Below are 23,987 nucleotides of genomic sequence, written 5' to 3'. Positions count from 1 at the left end.
CCCCAGTCAACTGATCTGGGTTTAATCCATCACCATTCTTTAGCTCACTCCACCACCCAGTTCAGACATGGCCATGTGCAAATCAGTCTGACCCTGTGCCTCATGGGAACAGTCCAGCCCGAACTGCCAAGCCATGTCTTCCCTGAACCGGAAACAAGCATGGATCAGCAGACCACCGTGTCTGGGATTGCTTTTAATAAAATAAAAAGGTATTTTTTCAATGCAGCTAATTTTCCTTGAAGAAAAACAGAATGTTTAAAGAAAGAAAATGAAACCTTTTCATGTTTTTTTTGAGTAGGTGTGTGGGACCATTTCCGACTCTTAAATAATATTTCTTTCAACATTCACAAAGGGGAATGGTTCCCTTGGGTACTCCTTCCCATTTGCAAATTATTACCAACTCCTTTGAAGTATCAGTAAAAAATGAATGTTTTGTTTGGAAGGGGCGGTTTTAACAATCCCCTCCAAAATACTGAATTGCAAACACAAATTGCTATTTGGTAACATGTTAACGATAACAATTTGTGATTAGTACATATACAAAAGCATTTTAGCATTCCGAAAATTACCCAATTCTATGAATTGGACTGTTTTCGACAAACAAAAATTAGTTTTACATATGGCCCCTGATTTGTCTCTAGAATAACATTATAAGATTATGACTGTAGTATCTTGAAATGAATTAAATGAAGAATTGAAGTAAAATATAGTTAGGTTTATTCCATAAGAAAGAGCACATCCATGTAGATCTTCTGCCAGCATCAACAGTGAGTAACTGTCCACACAGCGATTACATCATGGAACCTAGAACACAGATAATGAAATGAATACAAGCAAGTCAAAGGGGACATGCATAACATATAATAGAAACAAAGCAGGATACTACATATCCTCCCTTTTCCAAAAACAAAAATGTTAAACACAACTTTTCCTTTCTCTTAAAAAAAAACACCAAAAAAAACAAAAACTCCATAAAAATTGTTGACCACATCTAAATCATAAAAAACATTTCATTCTTGTACATTCAATTAGGGGTACCTTTAGGTAAAAGTACCTGTACACAGTATCTCACAAATTAAAATAGACTTTAACCCACAGAAAGTTTTTAGAAAAGTCTCCTATGTGGAAATCCTTTGAATTTACAATTCTTACCTGAGAAAACGTTGGAGAACCATTTCAAGACCCAAAACATTTTTCATTCACAAACTTCAGTAGTTAAAACTAGTGTTGGACTGTCGAAGTTAAGAATAACATGTAAAGATTTTTCCACACTAGAATATACTGACTACTAGCAATGAAATACAATAAGCAGAACACAGTACAATTTCTAAATAAAAATATTAAATAATGGTACCACAACAGTTCTATATATTTACAAGTATAACCTTTTTTTTTTTTAAATGTAAGCATATGTTTCATAACAACGCATAATCATTTTGTTCATCCCTGCAGGATTATTTTTAAATAGCGACATTCCACAACCTATAAGAGGAAAATTAAGTTTTTCCTACAAATGGATGTGGCATCACTCAATAAGCTCAAAACAATTTCATCATTTCACTCTCCTACGAAAGTTTGATATTATTTATCACCTCTAATAAGAAAATGGTGGGAAACAAAATAAAGGTTCATTAGACTAAACACTACTTAATATGTTAACCTTAGAATCGGCTTTAAACCACAAGTCTAAAATAATGCAAGTAAAAATGTTGTCAATAGATATAATATTCATAACTGAACAACTATGCAATTCTGTCAGCTTGAACAATTTATGGAACATTGCAAACTCTATGAATTCTGAGACTTACACATCTCTCACCTTTATATAATGAGAACTTACCAATCTTACCTGAAAACACTCACTACAGTAACTAAAAAAAAAACTTGTTCAGAACTAAATGGATCAAGTATGATACGTACATATTTCTGATCCTCCCACTTTAAAACAGAATAACCATAAAAAGCAACACACAATTTACAAAATGTGGAGCAACCTTTACGGTTTAGGTAAAAAGTCAGAAAACCCCAAACCATTAATTAATTCCTTACCCCACATTTCCTAATTAATAAATGTAAAAAAATTATCAGACTCCATGGAATTTGTAAAAGAATTTCACCAGCTATGACAATGCACAAAGGCTAGCTTTTAACATTCTTGTCGGCCAACATCACCATATTGCATTGTAACTTTTCAGAAGTAGAAGATGAAGAAGAATCGATGTCAGATTCATAATCAGAAAAATCAGTATCGTTAACATGGGCTACTTTAAATGACTGTGAAGAACTTCTATTGCAGACTTTAGCAAAATGCCCCACAACCCCACAATTAGAACACTTAACAGATCTAGCAGGACATTTCTCAAAACCTGCATTATGGTTCTTATCTCCACAACGATAACAAGCAAAGGAAAAATAATTGTTGTTATTATACGTCTTCCTGGTGAAAGATTTTGTGTTAAAAGACCTTCTTTGAAAATTCCCATTGGATTGAAAATACTTGTCACCCTTCTTGTCTGAAACTTCTTTGTTAGTTTTTACCGAAATTTTGTTAACTGTAGGAGTAGAAGTAGTAGTTCCAGACTGATCAGCTAAAGCTTTAGAACTTCTATCAGACAGTTCAGCTTTCTTCAATAAAGTTATCACATCCTTTAGACTAGATTCTCCCTCAATCCATAGTCTATCTTGGATACTCTTATTCCTAGAGCATACAACAACTTGATCACGAATAAGTTCATCGTGTAGTACTCCAAATTTGCAATGCATGGCTAGTAATTTTAATTGTGAGACGTACTCTTCAACTGACTCATTCTCCAGTTGTTTTCTTTTAAAGAATGCACGTCTGGTAACACCAATACAAACAGTAGGAGAGTAATGTTCAGTTAGATCAGAAATTGCATTTTTGAAGATGTCAGTATCGCCTGCTCTTTCCGGTTTCTGCATCTGATTATAAACTCTCAAGCCTTCCGGACCCAAGCTATGTAAAAGCATACGCATTTTGCGTTCAGGAGACAAGGACCCAACATTATCTTCCAAAGTAGCAATGTAATTGAGAAAGTATTCTTTCCATTCAGACCATTTTATGATTGGTTCACCAAGTGATGTCAAAAACTCTTTAGGTGTGCTAATGTTTATATTGATACATGAAGAAGATGTAGGCGTAGAACTGTTAGTAGAATTACTAGTAGAAGCAGGAGTAGTGTTGCTCATATTGCCAGTGAAGAAAAATTTAATAAATAAAATCAAAATATGCGAATGAAGAAAGAACACCAGAAAAATATAAATTAAAAAAATGGAATAAACTTGCAAAGTTGCTTTAAATTCTTAAGAACGCTGCAAAAACCATGAGTTGTAAATAACCCACACTGAGGTTTCAAAATTGCAGAAAGCAGAGTGAAGAATCACGAAGAAAGTACTTAAACTCTGTCTTTAAATCGTAGAAACAGTGTGTGAAAACACGAAGAAAGTACTTACACTGTGGCTTAAAATTGTAGAAAACGATGAAGCATGAAGAAGGAAGTAGAAAGATGTGCTCTTGAATTCATTTGTAACTTTTCCCAAACTGCGTGAGAATAAAAACGTACAATGCGCTGCTTGTGTGACGTGGCCTTAGAAGTTTTAATCCTTGCGCAATCCTCACGCTCTGTAGCTACCAGTTGCTAAGCAACCTTTTCAGCGTGTGACGTGCAGGCGCTGGATCTGTACGCGAGCGCTGTTGTCATCAGTTGCCAAGCAACCCTTTCAACGTGATACGAGCGAGCGCTGGATCCATGCGCACAGTGCACAGCAGGGTCTGTGAATGCTCGAGGGTGAACAACAGTCAAAGACGCTTCAAAGGTAAACAATTGTAAAACAATTGTGTAATTTCTTTGAAGAATGGAGCAGAAATATTAAATTCTTCAATCTACTCACTGTTAGAAGAATATAATCACACAGGAAAAATAACCAGCCAGTGAAGTTTATCAAGTAATAAAAAAAAATTGTCAACGTAGGTAAAAATTAATCTTGAGGTTTTCCAGGAGAACCTTGGTTCGAAATCCCGATCGTCGCCAATTTTGTAGTATCTTGAAATGAATTAAATGAAGAATTGAAGTAAAATATAGTTAGGTTAATTCCATAAGAAAGAGCACATCCATGTAGATCTTCTGCCAGCATCAACAGTGAGTAACTGTCCACACAGCGATTACATCATGGAACTTAGAACACAGATAATGAAATGAATACAAGCAAGTTAAAGGGGACATGCATAACATATAATAGAAACAAAGCAGGATACTACAATGACTTAATCTACAATAATTTCATAACCTGTAATTGTGGGCCTTTTTTCCAGAGTGGTAATAATTGGTGTTGAACTGTAATGTAAGAGCCCCCATCACAGTGCACATACAAATTCTCTATCTTTTAGTCAATTAAGTTCAATTCGGATATGCTTTAAGGGCTTGCCCGCGTTGCCAAACCTTTGTAAATAATTACAGTGTATTTTAACTTATAGGAATCATAGGCCACAGGTATTCCGCTGCTGCCTTTTCTGACATCTATGGTTCTTCTCTAAAGCAGATCTTCTGTTCATCTGTTATTATTGTGATATTTTCATGTTGTAGTGAATTAATATGTGTTATCTGTCTCTTCCAGCACTTCCCTGTGGTAAGAACAGCCACTATGAGGCCTGTGGGAACGCCTGTCCAGCCAGCTGTTCTGACACAAATGCCCCTGCCACCTGCACTAGACCCTGCGTGGAGACCTGCCAGTGTAATGATGGCTACGTCCTTAGTGTCGACAAATGTGTCCCTGTGGCAAGCTGCGGCTGCACCTCCAATGGCTTCTACTACAAACCCAATGAGGAATTCTGGTATGATAACCACTGCCACAAGCGCTGTAAGTGTGACCCAACCCTTGGCATGGTGGTCTGCAGGAATACCAAATGCAAAGACAGCGAAAAATGCATGCTGGTCAATGGAGTTCGAGGCTGCTTCCCAGTCAGCTACTCCACCTGTACCGGCAGTGGAGATCCTCACTACACCACCTTGGATGGACGTAGATACGATTTCATGGGCACCTGCGTCTATCAGCTGGTTGGCCTCGTCTCCAAGGATCTCTCTCTCACTGATTTCACAGTCACAGTTCAGAATGACAACCGAGGAAGCAAGAAAGTTTCATACACCAAAGTGGTGACACTGGAGGCCTACGGCATACGCATAACCCTCAGCAGAGACTACCCTCGCCAGATCCTGGTAGGTATAGAACTGCATTAGTCAGTGGATACATAGTGAACTGTCACTGCTAATTTTTGGGGGGTATTGGGTAACAGCTCAAAGTCAGGCACGTTCTAAATAGAGGGACTTATTTATGAAGGCCTTGCGCCGCCGGTGCGTCACTTTTTCCCATGTTAAAAATGACGCACCGGCGGCGTAAGGCCTTCATAAATCTGCCCCATAGTATTTTAGAGTTAGACAGCTCAAGCAATAGTTTCAAAAACCATAACGTGAGTGCCAAATATTACCATAGACTCCCTACTGCTTATCCCCCTGTGCGGTGGCACACTGGTCAGTATTTTGTTTCCTATCCAATCACATTCGCCTATGTTTGCAGATTTCACAAATGTATGTGAAACCACTGTGGATTTGATGTCTTTTGAAATCCAATAAATCGAAACAGGACTTTAGGCAAATGACATTTCCAACGACACAGAAGCTGTGGGCCAATCATTAAATACCAGTATAATGCTAAGTGGGGGTCTGCTATTGTGAAGGAGGAGGGTGGATATGGAAATTACTTTGGGAACAGAAGGATAAGTAGCACAAATGTGTGCCAGGAAGCAGTGCCAAGCAAAGCAAAGGACAGAGCACAGTACACATGGGAGTGGTAGAAGCTGGACAATCACAAAGTTAAGGCTAATAGAACTCTTACTATAATACCTTTCAACTGGCAATCACGCAGCAACATTTTCTAAGGTTAACAGCACAGCAAACACTAAAGGAACCCAATGCTCAATGGATATTCAAAGGTTCAAAGGTTCAAAATATGCTTTATTCGATATTCAGCAATGAAATATCATATAAGCGAATAGTTTCATAAAATATCATACAAACATACAATTACAAAAATAATTTAAAACAAAGAATTTGGTCAATTCATTAAAATAAGTAAATGGTAACCAATTAAAAAGCAAGATCTGGAAAACCAAACTTAGAGTGATAACTAAAAAAGGAGCAATCAATTAGGCCTTGATGCATAAAGACAAAATGACATAGCATGTACGACAGGATACATATATACAATTATTAAGAACAAAATGGGCTTTTTCCATTTTACATGTCTGAGTAAAACACATGGTGGCCAGAGTCCCCTTTCACCAATTGTTATTATTCATTACTCTGGGACCCGGGTAAAAATCGAACAAGTCCCAAGTAGAAATAGGGGCATCACCGGGTTTTGGTTGAGAAAGTCTTAAAAAGGGGACAATGTTCCTGTGTTTAAATCTGATCAATATCAGATCTCCCGAGATGTCTTTAGGCAGTCTGCCTAACCACCCCACCCTCCTGACGCTCACAATTCCGCCATCTAGGGCGGGCGGCAGCGGTCTATTGTTGTGAAGCCAAAAGATGGTCTTATTTAGCAGCTCCTCGGTTGTTTCGTGATTTCCCTGACCAAGTTCAGGCACCCCGGAAAGAACGTACACGTAGGGGGCAGCTTCAGGGGGTAAATTAATTCTATGCCTTCTTGGCTGAGGATATCTAGGGGCTTTAAAAGGGGCACTAGTGGGGTTAGGAGCGTTATTATGGCCCCTTGGGAAGGGTATACTCAGGGCAGGGTCAATTGTTCGTGCTTTTCTGAGTTCAATAGGAATAGGCTTGTCCGGGTTTATACAGAGCGTGGAACGTGGGGAAACAGCAGAATTTACAGTAGGTGGATAAGACCTTTTTACTATTAGTTCAACACTGGTCAACCTGTCTCCCAACTCCTTAATTTTAGTGACCAGGGGTAACAAAGCAGCATTCAACAATTGCTCAAATTCGGCCAATAGGGTCGATTGAAAGGGGGAAACAGGATTATTTAATGTAGACCCTGCTTTATGTGGCGTTAACACATTTGGATTGGCAGGGAGGGATGGGGAGCTACGACACATTAGATTAACATTTAGTGGAATTTCCTCATTGTTGAATTGGATTAAATCAGGGGATACAGGCACAATCTGGGTGGTACAGTTTATGAGATCATTGTCTTTGCCCAGTCTGGGGGGAGTTAATATATCAGGGACATAGTTAGTGCCGCACACGACATTGAGCTCTTCCCAAAAAGACATCATGGGAGGACTATGTATGGCCCGTCGACGACACTGGACAATGGAACATAGAAAAGTAAACTGTATGGTGTCTCTGTACCTCTTATGTTAGGACCAAGTGGGGTGGCCCGCCCCGGCCTCCGCTGGCCTCCGAGGGCCACAGAGGGCCCGCCCCTTGCCCGGGCTTAGCCCGGCGCCCGCGCGCGTCCCGCGACGCGGGGGGAGTGTCCTCTTCAAGTAGCGCCTCCGGGCGCGCTGTGGGCGGAATCAGGAAGTGGGCGCTAAGCTCCCTGGGAGCTGTAGTCTCAAGCCGCGAGGTGGAAAGCGGTGGCGGCGAGACTGCAGCGTCAGGGACCCAGGAGCTACTGTGCCAGCGTGTACCCTCCGGTAAGAAGCCCTCCGGCTGGATATTCATACCACAGATCAAACAATTTTGATTCCGCAAATTCCATTCAGTATAATAAGTATATCTTCGGGCCCATACTTGTTCATGCCACTAGATTTACCCCGAAAGTAATATTAGTTGCAAGGGATAATTTTATTTCAAAATGTCACGGAAATGGTCTAGGGGTCACTGTACTATAATGTGGTATTCACCTTCACTTTCTTACAAAGTTATGTGAGACAATTACATCAAAATAAAGGTGTCCCATTCTATTCTGTGTTGAATATTGAAATACCTGCGTGCCGTCTGCTGCCAGAGAACATGGGAATGAGTCTTTTAAGGGAAAAGCTTTTGGCATACTTTGACGCCACACTTGTAACCACAAATCACACGCAAAAAATGGATAAAGCCTATTTTAGTAAAGTGGGATTTTTCAAATGATAGTTATTTTATTTGAGGATTTCCAGATATTACATATTTAATTTTGCATTCACCCATAAACCCCCCACCTGTGCTGTCCTAAATTATTAGAAATTGAGAGTGTGGATTATGCACACCTTTTTACGAAGATTAAATGTTAAGGATTGACTAATTCAAACTGTGTTGCGTGCAACGTTTGACATATGTCTGCCTGACATGTGTGATAAGACCCGAAAGCGGCCAGGTCAGGCCAAGCACTGATAACATCCTAATGTTTATGTTATCAGTGCTTCTTACATATCTATAAGTCTGCATAATTTAGGGCGGGAAAACGGCCAGGTCCCTTGTGGGCCACACTGGACTCAAACATGCACAGCTGGGGGGTTAAATACAACAATATACCAGTTTTTACCAAAAAATATACCATTACAACCAATCTTTTCAATTGTTTATAACATACAATTTACTGCTCATTGCATGATTTTTCAATACTTTTCTCAGTTCATTTAATTTACTTGATCACTTCTGCTGATCATTATGAAATATACATATAATTCTTAAAAAAACAATCAATCATCCAGCCCAATGCATTTCGGGACTGCCTGTCCCTTCGTCAGGGGAGAATCTGCAAAGTATATAACAATGTAATTATTCGGATGCACAGTGATGGAGACATCAATCATAATATTTGAACTGTGAAACCAAACACAAGCTTAGAAATTACTGCACATGCCAACTGCCAAGCATCTGTGCGTTGTGTCAGTGTTACATGCAAACAGCCTCCATGCTGTGAGATAAATCTGGTGAATAAATCTAAGCTATCCTAGAAAATTACTGAAAAGAGACTTGACTTATTAGTGAATTTAAGTACGCAACCAATCTCCTGAATGATTGGGAATCCTATGAATCAAAGAAAAAAAAGAAAAATCTGCCGGCATTGGGCTGGATTATTGATTGTTTTTTTAAGAATGATATGTATCAAGTAAATGAAGTGAACTGAGAAAAGTATTGAAAAATCATGCAATGAGCAGTAAATTGAATGTTGAAAACAACAGAAAAGATTGCTTGTACTGGTATATTTTTTAGTAAAACTGGTATATTGTTCTTTTTAACTCCCCAGCTGTGCACGTTTGAGTCCAGGTTGCCCACAGGGGACCTGGCCGTTTTCCCGCCCTAAATTATGGCAGACTTATAGATATGTAAGAAGCACTGATAACATAAACATTAGGATGCTATATCTATCTTGATCAGACAGATACGACTTAATTAAATGCTGAATCATCACTGTAGTGACCTTTCAGTATATTTGGGTGGAACCTCAGCCTACATGGATTTGCTTTTCACACTATAAGCCGAGTGCCTCAAACATCATCTCTCGAACAACAGACTGCTACTCCGAAACCACTGCATTCCTTGTATTCCAAATTGGCTCTATTTGTTGCGTGTGTTGAGTGGTGTATGTATCGTGGCATGAGTGTCAGTGAGCAAGCGAACAAGGAAAGTGACTGCATCTTTATTTTCTTCCTTCTTCAGGTCGATGGCCTTCTCACAGCACTACCATTTTACTACCAAACTAACAAAATAGTTGTTTACATCTGCGGTGGAAGGGGAATCATCAAGACCATATTTGATGTTACAGTTGCATTCGACTGGAACAGCCATGTGATGGTCACAGTGCCCAGCACATACGCCAATGCAGTTGGTGGCCTTTGTGGAAACTACAACAAAGTTAGCAGTGATGATCTGACCATGAAGACCGGGGTCAAAGCAACCAGTGTTGCTCAGTTTGCTGACAGTTGGAAGGTCAGAAATGTACCTGGGTGCACACCTGAATGTACTGGGAGCTGCCCGCTGTGCACTGATGCCCAGAAAGAAAAATACAAGAGTGGCCAATATTGTGGGGTAGTCAACAAGGTCAACGGGCCATTCAGCAAATGCTACAATACTATTGACCCAACACCCTTCTATAATGAATGTCTCTATGATGCCTGTCAGTACAAAGGGCACTTCACAGCATCTTGCAATGCCATCACTACATATGTTGCTGCATGCCAAGCCCTTGGCATTCAGATACAAGAGTGGAGAACGCCCTCATTCTGCAGTAAGTCATAAAGGGATTTTTCATGTTCCAATTAGTACAGTGTCTCCTCCCGCAAATGCTGCTTTTAGAAATCATGTGTGACCTTATCTCCAGCAAACTTTATTATTATGAAAACATAATGTTGCATATTTCCAATTTGTGGGTTATTTATTTTCTCATATTTTTTGTCTTAGGGTGATTATGCTCATTTGCATCATTCTTGCCCTCATAAAACTAGTGTGACAACAAAATGTCTTGCGGGATCTGTAAAAATGCTGTCGGCTGCAGTTAGAGACATTTTTTAAGCAGTGGCTTTCTTTGCAAAATATACCCTCAGATACAGTTTTCAAATTTTTTTGTTGAATTTTTTTTTATTAAGTTTTGAACTAAGGTGAGGGGTTAACACAATAGTGCCATATTATATACTGTTATGCATGCAAAGATACAGTGCATGCAATATCGACCAGCAGTTTTGTACTACAGAATGATTACTATGTGACAATGCTATACTGAAATAGTTATACAGCAGTCTGATGATACACTGCTAATAGGGTGTGTATACACCCCAGCCCAGGAGTGCCTCTACTGACTGTACATACTTGTCCAACTATATAGTCCGGTATGCGGTATGATGACAGTGAGAGAAGGGTGTTGCAAAATCAGTATCAAAAGGGGACAATAGACTGAATAAATCTGCCCAAACTAAACCTCCCAGCGCTCCCTCGTCCCAACCAATCACCCACAAATGTCGATAGTACCCATGTGGCCAACTGTCAATCAAGTAAGTAAATCTTTAGTTAAGGTGCATGGTGAGCATCAAAGCGCCCAGTAGTGTGCCTTCTGGTTGCTATCAACTAAGGGGTCAGGTCTCTGCAGCTGCCTCATCCCCCATTCATAGGGGTGTATATGGGAATGGAGTCATTGTAGGTTTCAGACTGAAAACCATACAGTATGATGTCCCAATTAGTGGGTATTGGTGGTTTGCAGAGCTCTAAATTATCTTCTCTGTGCAACGCCTCACTTTCTGCCCGTGCCCACAACATATGCGACCATCTCCAGGCCTGCAGAGGAGAGGGGGTTCTGGGGATTTCCAACATCTCCCGATGAGACATTTAGCTATCAGCATACCTAAATCGAGATAGAGGGAGGTGACCTTGTGCCTCTTACTCCTGCGAAAAAGACCCAGTATGCATACTTCCTGTGTGTGTGCCACTGTGCGACCTGTGAAGGTGGATAATTGGGATTGTGTCATTCTGCCACTAATGAGCCAGGAATGGACATGTCCACAACTTATGTAGGAGGTCAGCATCAAACAGATGACATCTAGGACAAACTGTGTCGGCGCAATGAAAGTAGTGGTTAATTTTGGCGGGAGTGTGGTAGGGCCTAGGTAGAATGTAATACTGAATGAGGAGGAAGTGAGCAGTGCAGGAGACTCGGACAAGGCTTTCTAGTATGGCAGGCCATTCTTTGTCCATAAACACATCATCTTCCCAGTGGTGCTGCAAATGTAAAAGCAACGTCGCAGTGAATCTGAAACCCGGTGTGTAAGATGTTTGCCTCATCCCATAACATGTACAAATTGCATTGTCATGTGCATGGGATGCTCCTGCTACATGTCACTCCATTTGACGCCTAGAGTTGTACAGAAGGAATTGGGCCGAGGGGAGGCTCTCCTCCTCCACTACTGTGCCGTACAGCATCAGAATTTCATCCCCATAGAGGACTCCCACGGTGTGTAATCCAGCCTCCAGCGAGGCAGCAAGTTCCACTGTTGTGGTAATGGTACAGTCTCTAGGTGTGCCGTAAAGAGGTAGCGCCGAAACGTAGTGGACCAGGGAACGGATTAGATACAAACTCCTTTAATAGCAACAATACGCAGCTTTAAGTTGCAGTTATTCCGGTGGTTTACTGCAAGTACAGGGGTGAAAGAGGCAAAGGGTCACTGTGAGAATCTAAGGTGGTGCCAGCATGGCTGTGTCTGATAATTGTAAGCCTGCCAACCACTTGCCACCCACTGGAGCTAGGAGGCAATATAGTACTGTTCCATGTTTAGCACCAGTAGTCCTCCCTGCTCAGTGGGCAAATATAGCTTTGACAATGCCGCCGTGCAGCGCAAAGCACTCCTTCATAATTCCTTCAAGGGAGCGAAAGAAGGGGGGGCGCAACGTTGAGAGGCAAGTTGGTAAACCAGTGCGGTAACTGGGGTAATGCCACCATTTTGAGAAGGGCTATGTGGCCCATAACTGATAGTGGGAGCCTGTGCTAGAAGGGCATTTGGGATCTGATGGCTGTTGTGGCTCTTGTAAGGATACCGTCATATAAGTCAGCTGGCTGATGATACACCAGCTGGCTGATGATACACCCTGCCTCCCAAGTATCGAAATGTGGCAGTTTGCCACGTTATGGAGGATCCATTGAGAGCAAAAGTTGGGTCGCGGTAAGTGGGGGCAAAGGGAAACAGGCACGATTTAGCTCAGTTAACTCAGAAGGAGTGGCAAAACAGTGTGTGGGCTAAGGCACCAGGAACTGGGCGTAGGTACCGAAAGTACAGGAGCAGATTATCTGCACAGAGGGAAATCGCTGGTTGTCTTCCTCGGTGATACCCCAGTCTGCACCTTGTGTTCGAAGAGCCATAGCAAGTGGACCACCTGCCAAGGAGAACAGCAGTAGGGAGAGTGGGCAACGTAGGCAGGTGCCTCTGCATATCAAGATGGGGTCCAACAAGTAAGAGCCGGTTTTGGCTTGGGCTAGGGGTTGCGTGGATAGTAGCTCAATCAGGAGAAAGCAGCTCCTAATACTATACCAGGGCAGGGTGGCAAATAAAATTGTCCTTTCTACGGAGTCAAAGGCCTTCTCCAGATCCAGCACCAGGCATCCAGAGTGGGGTCATTGCTGCATGGAATATTTAAGGACACAAGAAAACTCTGCACATTTAAGGAGGTATTGCAAGCCGGGACGAACCTATTTTGGTCAGAGTGGACCAATGGCACCAAACGATCTGCCAGAACTTTGGCCGATATCTTGTAGTTGGTGGTAAGGAGAACCAAGGGTTAATAGAAGCCCAAGGCGGTGGGATCCACGTCATGTTTTGGCTAGTAGATAAGCAAAGCCTGCAGTAGGGACTCTGGAGGCTGGAAACAGATAGGGCCTCCTCTTAAAGGGCTTTCCATTGAGGGGCCCATAGAGAGGCCTATGCTTTATAATACTTGCCCAGCAGGCCAACCAGTCCTGGAGACTTGCCCGTCACCAGGGCCCTAATGGCCTCCTGTTTTTCAATGAGAGTAATGGGTACGTCGAGGTCTGCCCATTGTTCTGGCATGATGGTAGGTAAGTGGATCGTGGAGAAGAATGCGTCTATGTTGGCCTGGCTAGTGTCTGTGTATGACTGGTAAATTGAAGAGTAATGACATGTTAGTTCTTCGTGTCTGCCATGTTGAGTATGGAGTAGGCCTCCCATAGTGGATTATAATAAAAGATTAGGGTGTCTAGGCTGTTCCTGGCATATCAGTCACCTTAGCAGTTGGCCCACAGTTAGATGAGGCCTGGGTACGAGAGGAGTTCTCAGCATAGTAAAGACAGTGCTAACATTCCTACAGCAAAGTGTGTTTGCGGCACGCTTCCCCAAGTCTGTGGGCATGCTGGGGGTCATGTATCACCAGAGTCTTGCGTCGTAGAAGAGCATGCTCAACACAGGAGATGTCACCATCTAGCTGTGTGCGGATATTCTAGTTCAAACCCAGACTATCCTCTGATGGTCATCTCGAAGGCGTCCCATTCTATCAGTCTGTTGGAGGCAGTGTTGCCCTTTAACTCACTGTAGTCGGCAATGGCTGTGCCCATGGAGGGGTGAAATATTGGGACTTCAAGTGCCGTGGGTTGAAAGCGCCACGTGGGAATGGCAGGGATCCCTATTGCCCATGCAAGTTGTAGGTTTTGTGGATTGTGGGTGAAGTGAGTACGCCCTAAGTAGTCTGTTTGCAGGACAGCAGGTAGAAGGTTGGCCGAGCCTATAAAGCAATCAGAACGTGCAGATGTGGAGAACATTTGGCCCCCCACCATTTGTGGATATCGCCAGCCTCAGTTAGTGTTCAATGTGTCTCTTCAAATAATGTTACATGGGTGGATCTACGCTTAAGGTACGAATACACAGCATAACGACCCGAGGGCATGTGCATGTCATGTAAATGTCCAGAATTTGTAAAGCGCGAACAAGTATCTGACAGCGTCAAGGTGCTCGGGGTCATTGGGAAGATTAAGTGAACTATTGCCCAGAGTCACATGGTGCTGAGCTAATCTGCCGCTGGTGTCGGGGATCGAACTGTGAGCCCCGGGTCCCGGAGCCAGCCGCACTGGCCACTGCACCACACTGCTCCCCCACAAGTTCCCAGTTATGAGGGTAATGTGGGTCTTTTGGGATGTGCAGTACCACTCCATAGGCAGTTGGCTCCATCCGGAAAGGGGTTCTTACGACATGTATGGATTATGGAGGGTGTGAGCGGTCCGAGGGGTATTTAGCCATAACTGAGGTGGAGAAAAAAGAAAAAACCTGTAACAATAAGCCTTACCAGAGAAGAGAGACAATAGGCATCCGCCCAAACTGTTTAGTTAACAGAGGCCATCATGCGGCCTTACAAGTTGTTCAAAAGAAACATGGGAGGAGGTTTACAAGCCAAAGATATACCACCACTATGTGAAGGATGGATGTACATCAAGCGCTTTAGTGAGCTCCTATGTGACAGCGCTACACAATAAAGCAGAAGCGAGCTGCGCATTATTAGGCCCCCGGCAGCTGCAAGGAAACAATTGTTAATAAATGCATGAAGAAAAAAACACAACAGCAGAGCAGTGTACGGGGGAGCAGACTGGGCTTAAAGTGCTGTATCCATGGCCAGGTTACATAATGTTGCCTGCTGTCTGTGAGATCTCTTCAGGTAGGTTCAAGGAATTTGCACTAGTGAGCCACATTGTGGAAGAGCGTCTTGTGCAAAATAGCATCATGAGCCCGCTAATTCAGCAGCCGTAAGTGCTCGGAATTGGTGCCTGGGGGTCCTTCGGAATGGCACGTGGTGGGCGCGTTCAACAGAAAAGAAAGGAGAGAGCACAGCTCACAGGAGTAGAACTCAGATCCAGTCTTCAACGTAGTGGACTGCATCTTGGCCTTAGACTCCTTGCGGCAGGAAAACAACATGAATATTGTTCCTTCTGGAGCGTCCCTCCGCATCTTCATCTCTGCACTCTAGGATGTGTAAACGGTCAACTAGATCCTGCAATATGGAGTACGATGCATAAGTTGCTGACTGTAGTTCAACCAGTATCTGTATGACACCTTGTACTTTGTCTGCCAATTTGCGGTGGTCAGCGTTCAGAAGTGCAAAGTCTGCTGTTACTTTATCTATTATATTTTTGACTGATGTGCGTGTTTGGTAGAGAGTGGCTCCTGTCCACCGCTTGTAACACCATATCTAGTTTGGTGCCCAGGGACTGAGATGAGTCCAGCAGTTCTGCAACCCCAGCTGGTTTCTATAGACTGACGCCTGGCATGGTGGCACAGGTTGTGTTTCTGATCGTAGGCGCTCCATGACAAGGTTACAGGTGTCAGGTAGCCAAAGGGCTCCGGTTCGGTGGAGTGTGATTAATGTTTCCAGTGCTCAGACTGGCTTGTTCACCCAGTAATCCGGAGCTGTGCGAGTAATACAAGATGCAAGGTCTCTAGGCACCCAGATTAGCATGAAGGAAGGGTGCCTGGGGTTCGCCAGCCAAGAGCACCAAAGTACCAGTGGTTGTGCCTTCAAGAAGGGTCCGCTTCCATGCGCCCCGCTTGTGTTGTGATGCCACAGCACAAGCAGCACAAGAAGGCTCCAGGCAGGTGCACCAGTTTTCGAAGGCGCAAGAGGTGACTTGATGCTTGACTCTCTTGTGTGCTATAGAAGATGAGCCACGGCGCTTCAGCACGGGCAGGCCCCACCCCTGAATGCGGCCCACTGCGCCCGTCATGCAATACCTCATGCAGCAATGGGGGAGCCGGGCAATGGCATGTTACTCCTCCCATGATGGCCTCAAGTTTGTCCCGCTTGGTGAACCGTGCTGCAGGTATGTTCCAGTGTGAGGAGGGCGTGTTTGTGGTTTGTTTACTGGCAGCTGCCCCCGGCAGGTGAGCACCTCAGTGGTGTCTGGACCTGTAGCGGGGTCCAGACCCAGTCTAGCTCTACAGGCAGCTGCCTCCATCAGGTGAGCATTCCAGTAGCATCTGGACCTGTAGCTGGTGGTCCAGGCCCAGTCTAGCCCCCAATACACATCTTTCACCCTGTGGCGCAGGACCAGCAAACAATCAGGAGCAAACCCAAGCAGGTGCAGGCTGGTAAAGCTGGCCCCTGCACCCCTCATCAAGGCGTCACCTAAGCAGCACCACAAAGTTGCCAGCCAGTCACTTTCCGTGCCGCAGCCACCAGGCCTAGTCCCAGGCTGAAGCCCCGGCCGCAGGCATGGCCGCGATCACTGACCAGTAAATGTATGTGGTCTCTGGTGCCAGGCAGCATCATCATCTGTGGCTATTACTGTTCACAGGTCCCCCGCGCCTCAGCCAGTCCAGGGGGCTCCCACTTGTAGTGTCCTGCAAGACACCTTCTAGTGTCCCGCAGGACGTTGGTATTCCAGCCACTCCCTCGAGGGCTGGGCACACTGCACCACACACCCATCCATCACGGGTGCCACGAGTGACATGGCCCCATCAATAAAAGGGCCCAGGTGCACGTGCTCGAGGCCAGTTATCTGACTAAACTGCAGCATGTCAGTGTCTGTCATTCTACGCCATGTGGGCCTGAGGCCCAACACTACACTGGCCACGAGGCGGGTAGCTAACCCCGCAAGCCTGCTGAGCTACTCTTTGCCGTTCCCTGTGAGGGGGAAGAAGAATCCCGGCAAGCGGCACCCTGGCGCGCTTTGTCACACCACCAGTGACAGAATAGAGGTTTGTGCCCATTGAGTCGCACATTCATGTCTACTTGCCCCAAAAAGATCAGTGCTGTCCGCACAGGTGCTCACACACGGCCCCATCACCGATACCACAGCCGTAGCCACGCTGCAGAAGGCAAAAGACACCGACTCCCTGAACCAGCATCGCTGCGGAAATCTATGCAGGTGCCCGTTGACACCCATACACTGCTAACACTACACTACACCCCCAGTGCCGGAATGCAACACGATCGAGGTCAGTCAAACTCTGCGAGCCCTGAAACACACACAAGCTGTCTCGCTCGCTGAGTCCACACTGGGAGGGAAGAAAGAGGGCACTGCTCCCAGCAACCGCCGTAACCCCATGGGCGCGCCAAACCCCGCCAGGCTCTCAGATGCCCGCATCCGCACAGAGGTAGCCGCCTCCTCGACCCACCCAGTCCAGTGACCCCCCCAAAAGAGCGTGACAGAGCAATACTCAAGGCCCCACCTTCTCCCTCCTACTGCATCGCTATGAGCGCCACGACTGCCCTCTCACGTTGCCAGATGCCCAGCAGAGAAGTGCCATAGAGAGTGATGTCGACACTGAGAGAGGCCCTGCGCCGCTACCTGTGAAGCGGTCGCAATGCTTGTGGGCCCCGAGAGAAGCTACTATATAGAGACGGAGCCTGCAGACAGCGCCATCTCACGGGTGCCTCCGCAGGCAAATCTGCCCCCGAGACCTTCGACGCAGCAGCAAGCCTCCCTGCCTGCAGCGCGCTCCTTACAACCTGTGTCCCTACCTCCAGATGCTGCTAGCAGACACCAGCTCCTCACGGAGGTCTTGGAGCCCCTCGCCCATCACCACAAAAGGAACTCTTACACGTGTTGCCGGTTCTGTGTGACCTGCCTTCAGAAGAGAAGCTACGGCACGCCTTAGGTGCCAACAGCGCCCCAAGCGCCTGCTATTCCCTCAGCACCCAGACACTGCAAAAGCCTGCGAGGACGCTCTGAGAGTGGAACAACACCAGGATTCGCCTGCTCAGTGGTAGGAGCAGCAGTGTGTCTGTACCAGGGAGGAACACAGAGCACCAGCAAGGGTGCCCCTCCGTCAGAGAGCACAGAGCGCCAGCAAGGGTGGCCCCACATAAAAACTGCTGTGGCCCAGTGGGAACAGACCAGGATGCAACGCCACCCAGTGGCCACATGCCTATACCGCATCTCAGGAATCAAAGCAGTCACCGGATGCAGGACTCCATGGAAGAGCTCTGGCACCCTGAAGGCCAGCAAGGTTGATCCTGCCAGTAGCATATGCTTGTCTCAAAGATTAAGCCATGCACGTGTAAGTACACACGGCCGGTACAGTGAAACTGTGAATGGCTCATTAAATCAGTTATGGTTCCTTTGATCGCTCCATCTGTTACTTGGATAACTGTGGTAATTCTAGAGCTAATACATGCCGGCGAGCGCTGACCTCCCGGGATGCGTGCATTTATCAGACCAAGACCAATCCGGGCTCGCCCGGCCGCTTTGGTGACTCTAGATAACCTCGGGCTGATCGCACGTCCCCGTGGCGGTGACGATACATTCGGATGTCTGCCCTATCAACTTTCGATGGTGCTTTCTGTGCCTACCATGGTGACCACGGGTAACGGGGAATCAGGGTTCGATTCCGGAGAGGGAGCCTGAGAAACGGCTACCACATCCAAGGAAGGCAGCAGGCGCGCAAATTACCCACTCCCGACTCGGGGAGGTAGTGACGAAAAATAACAATACAGGACTCTTTCGAGGCCCTGGAATTGGAATGAGTACACTTTAAATCCTTTAACGAGGATCCATTGGAGGGCAAGTCTGGTGCAAGCAGCCGCGGTAATTCCAGCTCCAATAGCGTATATTAAAGTAGCTGCAGTTAAAAAGCTTGTAGTTGGATCTTGGGATCGAGCTGGCGGTCCGCCGCGAGGCGAGCTACCGCCTGTCCCAGCCCCTGCCTCTCGGCGCCCCCTTGATGCTCTTGACTGAGTGTCCTGGGGGTCCGAAGCGTTTACTTTGAAAAAATTAGAATGTTCAAAGCAGGCCGGTCGCCTGAATACTTCCGCTAGGAATAATGGAATAGGACTCCGGTTCTATTTTGTTGGTTTTCGGAACTGGGGCCATGAAGGCCAGCAAGGCATTAACCCTGGAAAACCGTAGGCAAGCAGGACACTGCGGTGCACACCTATGCGCAAGATCACCCCACTAGGAAGACAACACTGGGCGGTCTTCCAGAAAGGGCACACTGAAGAACGGACACACTGCGTGGCCAGAGCAGGCAGCCAGCCATACTCCGGCACCAAGGGAACCACACAGTGTTCTTGACCCCCACACTGCAGCCCACAGAAGGCTACGGCACAGAGTCCTGCACCACCCCACTGTGCCCAAAATCTGCAGCAGCCAAGGCCTGCCACTGTATAGACCACAATGCCACTTAGCAATTCCCCGGACACCAAGCGCCGAAGGACGGGGGACTGACAGCCCAGAGGCATCACTCCAGACTGGAAGAGAAACCCGGACACTTCACTACCCGACCAGAAGTGGCAGGATCAGCAAAAGGAGGGGTCTACGTGCTCCTAGCAGGAAGATCCACACCAGCGCATCCACAGCTCAGGCAACCACCAGGACGGAACACCGCGACCGACGTCAAGGCAGCCGCACTGTGCCCCACAAACCAGCAGTACTAGAGCACAGTATCATGCTAACCAACCAGCAACGGCGGTCAACAGACCCTATAGTGCTCACCGCCACCATCAGTAAAACTGCCTGCCTATACCCAGCAGCCATGACGGATTGCACCAGGCACAGCAAGGCGTGCCCTCAAGGATGAATGCTCTTAGAGCGGCCCTCTGCACCCTACAAGAGAGAGCAGCCAGGACGCCTGTGAAGATAGCGAAGTCTCCTGGTGGATGCCACATTCGAGCCCCAAGGTGCCCCAAGCTGCACCAGCACAAACCAGCATCATTTAGGCAAGAGCACCGCCTGCAACCTCTGCAAAGTACGGGGTGAGACTGACGAACCCCCGCAGAGAACCGCAAGAAACTCAAGCAGCAACACCCAAGACAACCCCACTAACAAGAGTAGAAGACCCGGCCAGACAGCAACATCTCAAGGTAACTACCCCACTACATGCACAAGAAGGACTGGTGCAGAGCACGCATCACACGTGGCTGCCCAATGCCTCCAGTGTTGAAGAGGCCGCATCACCTGCTCCTACTGGTGAACAGGCCCAACCGCAAGGTACACCACAGGCACAGCAAGTGCCAGAAGAAAGCGTCCAGGAAGAAGAAAGAGCAGGCAAAGTCAGAGGCGCACAGAAGGCAACGCCAGTGAACCTGACTGCACCGTCAGCACCCAGGAGACCTCTCCACAAAGAAGCACTGCTTAATGTAGGTAGGAGAGCACCCACGTCTCCACCGCCCCAGCGAAGCCCTGCAGTAGGCCGAAGACCACCCACGTTATCCTCCCTCACACTGCCTCAAGACAAAGTCGGCCGCGACCCAAGATCGGCAAGAGAGGAGTCGCACACCCCACGTGCAGGCCGCCACATCTATATGCGCTCCAACCACCAGCGACACAAGACCGGACGTCACGTCGCCCAGCAAGTAAGGAGCACGTCACCAAGTGATTAGTTCAGACAAGCATGCCACAGCAAAGGCAGAAGCTGGCACCATGACGGCACCGCCTCGAGGTCCAAGCGCAACGCCCTCGAAGAGAAGAAGAGAGTGACAGCCCTGTCGCCCAAAAATCAGAGAAACACAGGTGGGATGAATAGACCAACAAAGGGAGATGACCGAGGACTCACAGCCAGCCAAGAGCACACCCTGACACACCAGACAGCCACCAAGGTAGAACGACGTCCCTGGATACAGCCTCATGGGTGAACCAAACGTAAGCCGCAGCAAGCGATAACCGCGTCTCATCCTAACGCTTCCCCAAGCGAACGTCTGTCCCCGAGCGTCGGCGGTCTAAGTCAAGAGGCATCCCTGCTTATTTCGGCAGATGCCAAGTGTGAAGATCACCACTGAGTGCCCTCCCTCACACCGCCTCAAGATGGAGTCAGCAGTGGCCCCACAACGGGCAAGAGAGGATCCGGACACTCTACGTGTCAAGCCGCACTGAAGATCAACCTCAACGAAGCGGAGACACCTGGCTGCCAAGTCCCTCCTGCCATCCGAACTCTATCAGCAAGTCACCACCACCTGTCATTCCGACTCACCAAAGGGTTGGCAACCGCCACCACGCCAGCCATCAGCACATGCGTCAAGCACCAATACCAGAGCACATGGGGACTGGAGTCCTATACCGTTGCCACACCAGCCGACCAAAACAAATCAGAAGCCACCTGGGAACGTGGACTACACTGGAACTGCGGCAGCGAGTGCAAGTCTTGGCCAGGACTCATCCGCCTGTGAGAGTTGTGCGTGCGACTAAGTAACGGCTCCTCAGCGGTCCTGCAACTGCCACCATACGGCACACAAAACACAAAAGATGATGGACGGAATGTTGCACAATGGCAAAACATTGACCCCCAGTCACAGATCTGGGTTTAATCCATCGTTATTTTGCTCACCAAGCCACCCCAGTTCAGACATGGCCATATGCAAATCAGTCTTGACCCTGTGCCTCATGGGAAGAGTCCAGCCCGAACTGCCAAGCCATGTCTTTCCTGGACCAGAATCAAGCATCCTATGACCGGTTACTGGCTATCAGCCATATTCAGCCAGGATAGCTTGACTCCAGTGGCTTAGTGAGCAAGCGACCCACGTCTGGGCATACCCTTCCCACATAGGGTGAACAGCAAAACACAAAAGATGATGGACGGAATGTTGCACAATGGCAAAACATTGACCCCCAGTCACAGATCTGAGTTTAATCCGTCGTTATCTTGCTCACCAAGCAACTCCAGTTCAGACATGGCCATATGCAAATCAGTCTTGACCCTGTGCCTCATGGGAAGAGTCCAGCCCGAACTGCCAAGCCATGTCTTTCCTGGACCAGAATCAAGCATCCTAGGCCCGGTTTCTGGCTAACAGCCGTCTTCAGCCAGGATAGCTTGACTCCAGTGGCTTAGTGAGCAAGGGACCCACGTCTGGGCATACCCTTCCCACATAGGGTGAACAGCAAAACACAAAAGATGATGGACGGAATGTTGCACAATGGCAAAACATTGACCCCCAGTCACAAATCTGGGCTTAATCCATCGTTATTTTGCTCACCAAGCCACCCCAGTTCAGACATGGCCATATGCAAATCAGTCTTGACCCTGTGCCTCATGGGAAGAGTCCAGCCCGAACTGCCAAGCCATGTCTTTCCTGGACCAGAATCAAGCATCCTAGGACCGGTTACTGGCTATCAGCCATATTCAGCCAGGATAGCTTGACTCCAGTGGCTTAGTGAGCAAGGGACCCACGTCTGGGCATACCCTTCCCACATAGGGTGAACAGCAAAACACAAAAGATGATGGACGGAATGTTGCACAATGGCAAAACATTGACCCCCAGTCACAGATCTGAGTTTAATCCATCGTTATCTTGCTCACCAAGCAACCCCAGTTCAGACATGGCCATATGCAAATCAGTCTTGACCCTGTGCCTCATGGGAAGAGTCCAGCCCGAACTGCCAAGCCATGTCTTTCCTGGACCAGAATCAAGCATCCTAGGCCCGGTTTCTGGCTAACAGCCGTCTTCAGCCAGGATAGCTTGACTCCAGTGGCTTAGTGAGCAAGGGACCCACGTCTGGGCATACCCTTCCCACATAGGGTGAACAGCAAAACACAAAAGATGATGGACGGAATGTTGCACAATGGCAAAACATTGACCCCCAGTCACAGATCTGAGTTTAATCCATCGTTATTTTGCTCACCAAGCCACCCAAGTTCGGACATGGCCATATGCAAATCAGTCTTGACCCTGTGCCTCATGGGAAGAGTCCAGCCTGAACTGCCAAGCCATGTCTTTCCTGGCCCAGAATCAAGCATCCTAGGACCGGTTTCTGGCTATCAGCCGTCTTGAGCCAGGATAGCTTGACTCCAGTGGCTTAGTGAGCAAGGGACACACGGCACACAAGCAGCCCTCAGCACAGCCCTCCTACAGTCCCGCAGCAACCTCCACAACGGGCCTTCCCAGGTGGGAGAGCGAGAAGAGACTCTGCCCCACCGACAGATTACCGCTCACTGCCAAGCAGTTCCACAGAGACAGTCGGCCCAGCAACACCTCTGTGAATTCTCACTTGGGACTCCATTCATGTTCACGGCGCAACCCACTACAAGGAACTATTAGAACCCACCACAGACCATCACCGACGTCAGCAAAGTGGAATCCAGGCAAGGCCTCAAGACTTTTCATCGTCAGCGAACTGATGGTATGCAGCAGACGTCTCCAAGCCAGCAGTGGTGTCCTGAGCCCCTCAGGTTAAACTACGGGTGCCCGCCGAGAAGGTTCTGCTGCAAGCAGTCACCAGCCCAGGTCTGCTGACGTCCGGCCACCTGATTTTAGAGACTGATGGACCCTGTGGTAAATAGTTAACGGTTTATTTTATCCTCACAGGTTGCGTGCTCCGGGCCAGTTATCTCACTAAACTGCAGCGTGTCAGTGTCTGTCATTCTACGCCATGTGGGCCTGAGGACCAACACTGCACCGCTCACCCCCCAACTACAGAGTTCCCGCTTACCCCCAGCACAGGTAGCACTGTTCCAGTCACCGTCTCCCGCTGGCTTACAGGCGGCTCTCCACTGCAGCCGCAAAAACGAAGGAAGGGGGGACTTGGCAGCGCAACGGCACCGTGGCGCTCCCACACACCCGCAGCAGGCCTGACCAGTCGTCAGGTGGAAGCAGGTACAAGCAGGAGCTTCTGGG

The 23,987-nt window shown here is 47.1% G+C and overlaps 1 protein-coding gene and 1 pseudogene across 1 annotated transcript in view; both read left to right on the top strand.

Annotated features, from left to right (window-relative positions):
• LOC144769642 (uncharacterized) overlaps nucleotides 1-23,987 on the top strand; it is a 1,000,462-nt gene that overhangs the window by 121,134 nt on the left and 855,341 nt on the right. The window contains exons 14-15 of the mRNA XM_078653818.1: nucleotides 4,633-5,231; nucleotides 9,621-10,188. Of these exons, the coding sequence (XP_078509944.1) occupies nucleotides 4,633-5,231; nucleotides 9,621-10,188 (1,167 nt within the window). The remainder of the gene's footprint in view (nucleotides 1-4,632; nucleotides 5,232-9,620; nucleotides 10,189-23,987) is intronic.
• On the top strand, nucleotides 18,386-19,333 carry LOC144771383 (18S ribosomal RNA; annotated as a pseudogene).

Source organism: Lissotriton helveticus, chromosome 7 (genome assembly GCF_964261635.1).
Source record: "Lissotriton helveticus chromosome 7, aLisHel1.1, whole genome shotgun sequence".
Taxonomy (NCBI): Eukaryota; Metazoa; Chordata; class Amphibia; order Caudata; family Salamandridae; genus Lissotriton; species Lissotriton helveticus.
This window is presented reverse-complemented; position numbering and strand designations above follow the sequence as displayed.